A 12,500-nucleotide genomic window follows, 5' to 3' on the forward strand; every position below is an offset into this window, starting at 1 on the left:
TACAATTTATCTTTAGACCCAAAGGAATTAGTACACAAACACTTAATCTTTTTTCCTTTCATGTTGTTGTCTTTGATTCTAACAATTATCTTCGAGTGGGGTTACACTTCATAAAAAGTCTGTTACCACTAATAATCATTCATTCATTTCATGTTTTCAAACAAAATCCTAACAATATTGTCTTTGCCTCAAGAATTCTACTTTATAATACTATGATAACCTCTATTATTTTGATGTTCAATGCGGGTAATGCAAATAAGTGGGGGTAATTATAACGCCCTTTATTATTAATCTAAAACAACCCATAAGTTCACGATATGGAAACACCAGGCGCCCTGGGGCTAGATCACGGAACACTCGAACCGTGAAACCATTAAACTCATCACGAAAGAGAAAAATCAAAGCCGTTCTACTCAACCACCATGGCGTCCTCTCTTGCCGTTATAGTGTGCCCTGTCGCGATATCGCCCGGAGTGAGTTAATATGCGCGTGAGCAATAGGCACGAGTGGTATTAGCCATTTGACAGGGGACGATAAACATCAGTGTCGCAGCATGCACTCAATGACTTATGATCTCCCCCGAAAAGCCCAAAAGTCTTTCAGGTAGTTGTCACCATCCCTTTGAACGAGGTCCTCTATCTATCTATCTATCTATCTATCTATCTATCTATCTATCTATCTATCTATCTTTCTGTCTTTCTATCTATCTATCTATCTATCTATCTATCTATCTATCTATCTATCTATCTATCTACTGTGCCCATATCTGTTTAACTTTCTCTTTATATAACTATCCACCTACCTATGTATCCTACTATAATCAATTTCTATATATTTCTTTCGACATGTCCCGTCCTACATGTTAAATGTTGCTGTTGATGTAAAGCGCTTTGAGCACATTTAGTGGATATTGCGCTACATAAAGCTCAATTTAATTTTGATTTAATTTTTAAAGATATATGCTATCAATCCATCCATTCATCCATCTATCTATCTATCTATCTATCTATCTATCTATCTATCTATCTATCTATCTATCTATCTATCTATCATATCTATCATATCTCTCTCTCTCTCTCTCTCTCTCTCTCTCTCTCTATATATATATATATATATATATATATATATATATATATATATATATACTAGTAAAAAGCCCGCAATTTCGCGGAGAAAGAACTGTTTTCATTCGATACTGTACTTACCATCATTTAATGAGGGCAGATTGGTAAACAACGTTGTCTGTGTAATTTGGTATATCTTCGGTTGATTTTTCTGTGTGGCCCAATAATATATTTAATAATATATTCCCTCAACTAACCCCAAGAAAAAATTAAACCGAGTACCTTTAATTAACCCCAATAGGAAAAACAAACACCCTAGCACTTTAATAATACTTATGACTAACCCTAATAGGAAAAAAAATATCCGATCTCGAGCTAGCCCTAATAGAAAAAATCATGACAAATTGAATAAATAAACGCCTGACAAAAGATCAAAGGTGAAAATACAAATTTAAAGAATACTGGGGGTGTAGGAGCTTTCGGAATGTCTCCCCTTTACTTAACTTATGGAAAAACAAACTTCCTAGCACCTTTAATAAGACTTATGACTAACCTCTCGAGCTAACCCTAATAGAAAGAAGAAAAAAAAACAACTCTCGGACTGCTTTGCACTACCTTTCAATATTTAACAAATCAAAATGGCAGCTGAAAATCAAAACAATGGTCAAATTAAGAAATTTTAAACTTTCACAAATCTATCAAGGTTTGTTCTAGAGTTTTTAAAATACTTCTAGATATAATGACAAATTGAATAAATAAATGCCTGACAAAATATCAACGGTGAAAATACAAATTTAAAGAATACTGGGGATGTAGGAGCTTTCGGAATGTCTCCCCTTTGCTTAACTTATGGAAAAACAAACATCCTAGCACCTTTACTAAGACTTATGACTAACCTTAATAGAAAAAGAAATATCCTCGATCTCGAGCTAACCCTAATAGTAAAAAAAGAATCAAAATAGCGACTGAAATACTTTCATGTGATCAAGTGAATAATATCACTATGAATGCCACGATTTGCTGAAAAATGCCAACACCCACACAACACAACGGAAGTTATAATAATACTTGATGTCATAAATAGATGACGCAAATTGACAACTTTTTACAGTGTCAAAATTAGTTGATTTTGGGAGTCAAGTGTCGTCGTTGGTACATATTTTATGATATCTGTTTGACTCAATGAACTTTCAAACTGACTTTAAATTATAAAAGGAAATCAAGTTATCTGTTTATCTATCTCTAAAAAATACATTTCTAATTTTCAAATCTTTCAGTAGAGTTGTGCGTCGTATCAATTTTTTTATTGACTCAAATAAGCACAATATTCTCCACAATGCTATATTTTTTTAAAGAAAGGATATATATATATATATATATATATATATATATATATATATATATATATGTGTGTGTGTGTGTGTGTGTGTGTGTGTGTGTGTGTTGTCTATCAATAAAATAGCTACTCGAATATGATGTTCTCATATCCTCAGCATCTTGTCATCTTTGCAATCCATTTCCAGGCAATAACACCTCATGAAAACTGTAGGTGGTAGCCAATGCTATATTCGCAAGCCCTGAATTTTGAAAGACCCATTAAAAGGCACCACACTTCCTGGAATATATCTGAGGTAACGTCATTTACAATCGTCAATATTTGAACAGCTACGGCAATATCGAAGTTCATGAATTATGCTTAAATCTGACATTTGACCATCTGTAATAGAAGCCCAAGATTAGAAAAAGCAACTTGAACTACTGTCGCATGATATACGCTAGCTCCATTATATCAAAGAATTGAAACTAGAAATGAACAAATTTCTTAGCACAAATGAGCAAAACTGCGGTATATTTGGAGAACAAAATTTCTGAAAATTCAATCCTGGAGATAGATCTTTGCATATTTTTGTTTTCATCCTCTTACTCTTTTCAACTGCCGATTTTATAATCATGGACTCTTCCTGACATTCCTTATGCCTAATTACTCAATGTTTGTTGTTTGTTTGTTTTATTTTTTGTTTGTTTGTTTGTTTGTTTTTGTTTTGTTGTTGTTGTTTGTATTGTTTTTGTTAAATAGCCATTATGGATATGTAACCAATAAACAAATAAATGTAAAATGTATTAGTTTTATAAAGAGCAATACAGAAAAGAATGCAAAGATAATTTTATGAATAGAAGTCTTGTACAAGAGGGATATTTCAAAAATCAATTTAAAATTATGATAACCACAGGTATTATAAACCATTAACTGTCAAACTCTGGGAAATTCGTATTTAACAATTTGGCCAGAAAACTCGTCCTTCAAATATCGATCGAAGCTTGAGAGTTTTTTGCCAAGATCAGTATACGAATGTCAAGTTATTTGGCCAAATTTGTAACGACGTGTCGTCCCTGATTACGGCAAATACTGGTTATAACCATCATTTATGTCTTTTATATTTTAATATTGATGCCAGTTTATTTTAAATGTTGCGCATTTTTCTAATGAATATGCCATACTATTTTTTATTGTAAAACATTTAAGGGAAAGGGGGGGGGGAGTTGATCACTGTGATTGAGCAAATTAAATATTCTTTGGTAATCGTGTTTATTGCCTATGAGGAATATAATTATAAATTTTGTTGCAAGCTACCTATTCCATTTTGGGAAGATCAGATATTTTGACTAATGGTATTCTGATTAACAATCGCTCTAGAATATATTATATCCACGTCCTTGAGAAGTCATCGTGTTTACTTTATCTTACTTTATCTTACATCAACTATTGTGATTGTCAGTCACACAAGCAGACCAGCATCTCATTTACTAATCACGTCTTTGGAAGAGATTGGGTTCTCATCCGAAATAGGGTGGTAAGTACGGGGTAGGGGGTTGAAGGAAAGGACAGGGGAATTATACCTAACAGTCGTCACGAAAGACACCAGCAGCACTTAGTGGGATTGACGACAGGGCGAGTCACAGGAGAGTCATAACACAAGAATACGATCGTCACAGGGTTAATATAATTAAGTCAGGCTACACTGAGTGAGTTAATCAAACATTTGGGGAGTGACTTTGATTTAGAGGGAGCATAAAAACTGTAACCCGCATTGCCTGAGGGTTTGGCGCCAACTGTCATTTGACAGGCGAGTGTAATTGAGGAAGCAATGCGATATTTTGAGACAAATTTTTTTTGAAGAAACGAAAGTTCCTTTTACATCTCTATCACCATCCCTTTACTCCTCCTCCTCCGCCTTCGTCGTCATCATCATCATCATCATCATCATCATCATCCTCATCATCATCATCATCATCATCATCATCATTATCACTATTATGATAATCATCATCATCAAGTTGATGACGATGATGGTGATAAATATAATAATGACAATAATGATGAGGATGATAATAATAATACTAATGATAACAACAACAATAATAATAATTATAATAATAAAAAGATAATAAAATAATAATAATGATAATAATAATAATAATAATAACAATAATAATAATAATAATAATAATAATATATAATAATAATAATAATAATAATAATAATAATAATAATAATATGTGACTCATCCCCTGATATGGATTAATGTTGAGACGGTTTAGGTGATGAAAATTGAATTTATAGGCAAATTAATGAGACGTGCTTACTTTTGGAGGATTGGGTTGTATTGTTGGTTTTTATTTTTAGTTTTTTTAAAAGATAAATTCATCTTATTTATCATTTTAAAAATATTTTTTGTTTGTTTTTTTTTTATTTCATTTCATTTTTTTAAATTAAAAAGAAAGAACACCATAATTCTTAAGGAGCTAAAAAGTAATTTCATACTTATTACCAGTTTATTAAATTTCAATTCACTTTTCATCATCTGGTTCACCCCGATGTGATACTGGTTTGATGAGTTGGTCATGTGATAGTAAAGGTGATAGAAATCAAACATGTCAGCACTGAAATCTTTTTTTTTTTCTTCTGAAAATCCCAAACATTTTAAAATTTGTAAGCAGACAAAATTTTGAACGACTTAAACCATTTTGTTGCACTTAAACCATCGTTTACAAGAAATCACGCTCGTATAAGATTTAAAATGAGTGAATGTGAGTAAAGAGCTTTTGTCAAGAACTTAACTTTGCCGCACTGAGAGTGGGACTTGAACCTGAGACCTTCCGGTCCGAATTTTATTGTCCTACCACAAGCCCACAAAGCCGCAAATTGAAGTAACCACGTAATTTTGAATATTGTAGTTCAAACCAATTTTAGTTTTATTAGCGGCGAGTGAGTGAATAGAAAGGCACATTTATACCATCGCATTTTCATTGCTTAGTTGTTGCAATATTATAATTAAGATGACCATATTCATTCTGCATCTTTTCATTTTGAAAATGAAGTAATATAGGCGTCTGCTGCAGTGCAGCACTACAATATTATTGATCCTTTTAAAAAAATGTTTTGCTATTGGGGAAAATGAGTTTTAAAACAATGCACATTTATATTATAATTATAGCGGATTTCCAAGATTTTATCATGATCAATGCGCTTCACGGTGTTTCAGTTATTCTCTTCTGGCAGACATACGGAACTATTTTCAATTTTATTCTGTGCATACTCTTGGTGCACTGGTTTCTCTCTAGTATAATATCTGCATCAATGTGTAAAACCCGATTCTAAATCACACATGTGTCGAGTGAAGTAATTTTTCTTAAGTGCTTCACTTAGAACATAATTTCAGGGGTAAATTTGTGCTATTGTTGTCACCTATTTGGTCACTGACATCACTCAACATCGCTTGATTATTTTTGACTTGACCTTAGACACCGCTCGGCAAGATATTATTCAACAAAGTCAAACCCGGCCATCTGTGAGTTCGTGCGGCTTTGTGGTCTAGTGGTTTGATACGTGGCTTGCGAACTAAAGGCCGAATGTTTAAATCCCGCTGTTGGCAGCGCAAAGCAGAGCTCTTGGAAAAGGCTCCACTCAAATGTCCTTGCCCTACTCAGGTGTAAAATGAATACTTGATCAGTTTTGGACATGGTCTCCGTTGATGGAAAACTATAAGAGTGTCACAACAGAACGTCTCGTCCTATAATCTCTTTAGTCCTGAGGTTGATCGTGGTTTGGAACCCTTATATCAAATAATACCTTTTGAGCCCTTTTAGTGGATATAGTGCTGTATTAAAGCTTATGTTTTCTTTAATCAAATACCTTTAACACTCAGAGAGTCTTGATCGCTCAGTGTAGGATTATTTGCCTCACAAGCAAAGGAATTATTATCGACCCCCAACCCAATTGATATTGATATTTTTTTTCCAGTTCCCTCTGCCTACCCTGCAGTGATTAAGTAGCTAGGTCTGCTAGGTCTGGCGGAAAATACTTTACGATGATAGGTAGGTATATATTATAAGTGTATATATCGCTATATTGTGCGGTTATGTGGTCTTGTGGTATTTGCCTCACAAGCAAAGGAATTATTATCGACCCCCAACCCAATTGATATTGATATTTTTTTCCAGTTCCCTCTGCCTACCCTGCAGTGATTAAGTAGCTAGGTCTGCTAGGTCTGGCGGAAAATACTTTGCGATGATAGATAGGTATATATTATAAGTGTATATATCGCTATATTGTGCGGTTATGTGGTCTTGTGGTATGACTCTCGCTTTCGGATCGGAAGGTCCTGGGTTCGAGCCTCGCTTGGCGCATAGTTGTCCTTGGAAAAGACTCTTTACTTACATTCTCTTATCGTACTCAGGTGTAAAATGAGTACCTGGTCGTCAATAGCGTTGTCTCTGTCGGAAATAAATTGTAATATCGCCTAACAGGCGTTGTGTCTCGTTCTACATGTTACGTGTTGCTGTTGGTCAGGGACCCATTGTAAAGCGCTTTGAGTACATTTAGTGGATATTGCGCGATATAAAAGCTCTTGTTTTAGTTTAAAGCATCTTATCAAAAGAGTAACAATAGTTTCTGTCCCACTTTAAACACAGAAACCTAACAAAATTCAGCTTCATGCGTTTTATGACTCTGAAATAACATTTGTGATTCAACGCCACAAAACGATTTAGATTTTTAATACAAAATAAATAAATAAGACAGGAATTTATAGCCAAAAATATGAACTTGCGTTTAAGTACAGTGGATTTGGTTCCTTAAATTGGCAAAAATAAAATTGTACATTTCTGATCATTTTAACTTAACTTGAAACAACAGTTTCACCCCAACACACAACACAATAGTATATTGAGACGATTGGTCCCATTTATGCAATCGGGCTTCTTGTCTTTATTCACTAACTAATGAATGTATGAAACGTCTCAATCTCACCATGCTAAATGGTAGTACAGACACTGGAATTTCAATTACTTAAAAGTCTTTGTTTTGAAATCTGAGTTAAGACTTCATTGAAGATCATCATAAAATACATGTAAAATTTTTTTTAAATCATTTTTTCACAAAGTAGATTTCTATATTATTCGTAGATACGTTTAAAGCGATATTATGGTTGGATAATGGAAATATTGGGTTTGGTTCGACGCGCACTTATTTGCAGGTCTGATAACTCAACTCCTTTTGGGCTCATTGTTGTAATGGATATCTCAAATAATGACGCAAAATATTGTCCATTACAACAATATTAAACTAGGCCCATAAGGATGTTCGGATGTCAGACCTGCAGATATGTACACGTCGGTTTGGTGTGCCCCAGCCCCTCTCATACACGCTTTTCAAAAAAAAAAAAATTCCTGCTTAAAAATTCGACAACTGAGCGAACCAAATTGAGGCATGACCTACAACAAAATATTTTTTTGTATCTAAATCACCTTGACATAATACCACTTTAAAACGCTTGTCACTTATAATACCATTATCATCACAACTTACCTCTGTGGTCCTGATTGGGTTCCATTGTAGCTTTGTTGTGTTGAATTGATTGATAAAGCCATTTTAGACAGCATACCCGGGTTCATCGTTGTTTTAAATCTTGAATCAATTTCAATTGTTCCTTATAGTAACTGACTTATAATTCAATTTATGTTGTAATGTGGTTGAGGTTCACTCAAAACACAAACTCTGAACCATGTAAAAATTAGGGAGCAGGATCTGTGTTGGATAAAAATCTGAAAACGTGAGACTCAAACAAACTCAAGCAAAGCAGAAAGCAAAATACAAAAATAAAAAGTACCCCAAAAATCAACCTGCCTCAACTTAGGACTGGTTGAGGGATGATTTGTTCCGTTGTATCTTTCCCTGTTTTGTTTGGAACTGTTTCATACACACCTTTTCAGATTCTATGCACTTCACAAAAATGCGTGTGTTGAAATAAATAAGATAACAATATGGTAACCTCAAATTGAATGAATGAGTTGATCAATTGATGATCAGTTAAATGAACGGGTGCATTGACCAACACATGAATAGACGAGTAAACAAACCAACTAATTAATGATAATGCGGACCGCACAACAAAATATATTTTGGCAAGTGAGGAAACTTGTAAAAATATAAAACCAATAAAATTAATCGATGAGAGGATAGATGGACGGACTTATAAATGAATGAATAGAGAAAAGATTAGCCTTCAAAATGTTTTAAAAATCAATAGATTCAAATAAATTTGGCCTTAACTTATCTAGTGATTAAAACGACATGTGCATATAATATGAGCTCATAAGGAATTGGGTTATCAGACCTGCAAATAAATGCACGTCGATTAAAACCAATTAATATGTGGCTCGTTAAAAATATTATTAGATAAATAGATAAATAAATAAATAAATAAATAAATAAATAAATAAATAAATAATTAGCTTATTCACTTATCATCAACTGCCTAAATAATCAAAATTGCCATCAGATTATACTAATGTGCTGTTAAAAATTTAGTTACCAAACAGCCAAAGAACAGAGTTGAATAGAACGGGCAGGCTAGACTAGAGTTAAACCAAGAATGCAACGTTTTTGTCACTGACTTTTGAGCGTAGGTCCGATTCCACGAATTGACAAGAGCGCCATACGACTCCATCGTCTGTGATGACAGCAGAATTATTGACAGGTAGCACGGTGCCACTTTAGCTCTTCTGTGAGTTAATTTCCCTTGCTCTGTTTTTATGTGAAGTTAGTTGTCCCGTGTTTGTTGTCAACTGCTACTTATTGTAGCACTTTTCCATTATTCATTTATTCATTTATTTATTTATTTTTTATCTATCTATTTATCTATTCTAATTATTATTAATTTTATTTATTTATTCAATTATTTATTTACTCATTTATCTATTTATTTATTCGTGTTTTCATTAATTTATTTATCAATATATTTAAAAAAACTAATTAGCACCTTTTACTTAGTCCTTACAAGTTAGCTCATTTAATTTTCTTTAAGTTTAACAATCGTTTAATAATGAGTTGTATTCAGTTTTGCTTTCCTGTTTGAATATTTTAGTAGAATTTATAATTTACGTGCGCGTTATTTGCTTATTTGAACACTGGTGGAGAACCCAAAATATTTGCGGAGAAATAAAGGCTATTACGAACAAACAGTCACCTATTATGCTTATCTATGATACTACTGTATTGTGGAAATTAACATAGGTTGAGACGAATCTTTTGAGCCATCAACAATCAACTACTTGGTAGTATCAGGAGATATTTAAAATTACGGCATCCTTTGTTGTTGTTGTTGTTGTTGTTGTTGTTGTTGTTGTTTTTGTTGCGGATGTGATAAAAATTGTGTAGAATCAATTATACTCGCAATGAAAGCCAATGTCAAATTAAGGACTGAGTTCTACAACCTAGCAGATTCTTTTGGTATTCATTTGAGTCAACGGATAATAGAAAATCGCTTAAACTAGCAAAGGTTTGCAAATTACTCATATATATCAGTCTGTAAAATGTAAAAATGTTTTTATAATTTTTAGATTTGCCAGTAATTCTGTGATCGATTATTAATTAAAATTTGATATTGGCAGTACGGAACAATGTTGATCCCCAATTTTTTTTTTTTTTTTTTAAAGAATAGATTGTTGTAATGGACTACCTATATTTTACGATGGTTTGAGGATATTATGTTCATTACAAAGTGAATCCATAACAATTTTTATCTTTTATATATATTCGTAAAGGCTTACTACAATGCATCATTTCTATGCTTTATAATAACATAATATTGAAACAATCGCAATAAACAGAATTATCACAAATATCGATATCTATCAAATGTGACTCATCCCTTCATTCTGGTATTATGTCGGAGTCAAAATTGAAATTAAGGCAAAATGGTCGTCGGAATCAGAACTTTGCATTTAACTTTAAGAGACAAAATAATAATTAAATAATGACAATAAATAATAGGGATAACCTTTATTCATTCCCAAGAGGAGTTTGTCTGTAGGGTATATTTTGAAGGAAGGTTGTTATAACCGGCCGTCGGCCGCAGTGCAGCGCCGTAACCTGTCTGACGGGGAGTGAACTCGATTTTTTTTGGGGTGCTCAACAAAGACCATACCGCCGAGCCACGCAATCCCACTCCAATGAAGATATTTGTTCTAACTCAAATTTTGTTAGTTACACTTGAAATAAAAGTGCAGGCATCAGACATAGAAACATTTTGAGATTGCCGCCCCTGATATTGATGCGATGCGATTAGATAGAATACACACAACGTCCACCAGCCGGATATAACCTACCAATACACAAAGCTAACCTTGAAAGTTTATAGTTAATTGATAGACTTTAATGATAAGTAATCCACCTAAAAGGCTGTCTAAAAATAACAAAGAGCTGAGTAAAGTCAATTTCGTTTCTTCTGACAGGCGACTGGTATTCTATGAAATGGAAATAATAATATCGTTCCATATGGCCTGTTGGAGGAATAAATTAAACATTGGATGAAACGGGCTAAATGGCAAATAATATTCTTATTGCTTAATGATTAGTGACACTGGAATCCTCAATTGATATTTGGAACGTTACTATTCCCTATATTCCTGCCATTTAGCCCGTTACGTCTCCTTGACTGTTTATTTCCTGTCGACGGGAAGGTCTGACAAACATTCTTTATTCGCCTGTCATGTCAACAAAAGGATACGTCCTGATTTTGGTGTGATCCACTAACAAAATGTTGTGAACTGAAATCGAGACAAAAAAACAAACAACAAAGGTCTTTAAAAGCATGTGCTGGAAACCATCTTTAAATATCGCAGGAATCCTAATAAAGGGGTCAAGATGGCCGAATGGATAAGGGCTAAACCACACAGGAGACTGACTCCGACGACCCGGCTTTGCCGTCCTCTGCCGTCTTCCGGATGAAGACGTCGGGCACCGACAAAATACTAAGAATAAAGAGAAGAGCCACTAGACCGACCCATCTCAAGCACCCGACGTTCTCTGCTGTTGTTTTTTTTTTCTTCTTTTTTTTTTTTTTTTTTGTCGAGCTTGGTGTGGGTAGGTCTAGCGGCTCTTCTCTATATTCTTAGCATTTTGTCCTTGTCCGACGTCTCTATCCGGAAGAAGGCAGAGGACGGCAGTGCCCGGTCATCGGAGTCGGTCTCTGGTGTGGGTTAGCCCTAAGGCATTGCACTCCCATCCCGATACTACTTGGATCAAGCCCCGTTATCGACCTCTCATTTTTCTCATGAGCAAGAAATTTATCCCCTTATTATTCACTTTGCGACGTTGCACTGCGACTGACGCCTGGGTTATCCCGTTCTTTTCTTCAGCTAGATTTTGAAGTAAAAATTTCCAATGAGGATGAAGAGGAAAATTTGTTTATTTTAATAATGACATCAGACAAGAGCGGCTGGGTGGGGTCCTCTGACCTCCCAAGGTGGGCAGGAGGTCACTTGCTGCGTCTTTTATCCCCTTATCTATATTTTTCTGGTTGCTTTCTGTTTTTGTCTTGGAATGGAATTGTTTTGTTTTTGTCCTGGCCCTTGCTGAAGTCCTTAGGTGAGAGGAAAAGAGTCAAATGTTTAGGACTAGTTTTGGGATATCTTTTTTCCCCCTTTTAAATAGTCGCTCTGATATGTATTGTTTATTATTGTTTTAAATATATTCTGTAAACATTTGAGTGTTTTCCTCCCAGTGGGATCCTGCGCTAATGTCTGGATGAGACTTTTAGGTGATCTCAAACAATGTTCACTGATAGTGTGCGCTTGGAATCTACATCTGTCCCATTGTCTTACATTTTCTTGGGTACCTTTTCTGTAATTCTATTTTTTTTTTCACTATCCCATTCTCTTCCTTTTTTATGGCGCTGAAATTACCTAAAAATTGTGTCCCAAGCGCATAAAAACCATTAAAAACAATAAATAATTAAACAAAACACCAGAACGAGTCGTGATACCGATTATTAATTACAATCATTCTCGTCTATAATATTTTATTTTCTATTTTCATCATTGACAGTTATATTATGATGCTATGTAAAACATATAAAGGCATTTGTGACCCAC

The 12,500-nt window shown here is 34.2% G+C and overlaps 1 protein-coding gene across 1 annotated transcript in view; it reads right to left on the reverse strand.

Moving 5' to 3' along the window:
* Positions 1 to 8,145, reverse strand: part of LOC144969660 (PR domain zinc finger protein 14-like) — a 23,200-nt gene extending 15,055 nt beyond the window's left edge. Inside the window, exon 1 of the mRNA XM_078908802.1 lies at positions 7,933 to 8,145. Coding sequence (XP_078764928.1) covers positions 7,933 to 8,018 — 86 coding nt within the window. The 5' untranslated portion in view covers positions 8,019 to 8,145. The remainder of the gene's footprint in view (positions 1 to 7,932) is intronic.
* Positions 8,146 to 12,500: the final 4,355 nt, after the last annotated feature.

Source organism: Berghia stephanieae, chromosome 3 (assembly GCF_034508935.2).
Source record: "Berghia stephanieae isolate SIO BIC M18660-M18661 chromosome 3, UCSD_Bste_1.3, whole genome shotgun sequence".
Taxonomy (NCBI): Eukaryota; Metazoa; Mollusca; class Gastropoda; order Nudibranchia; family Aeolidiidae; genus Berghia; species Berghia stephanieae.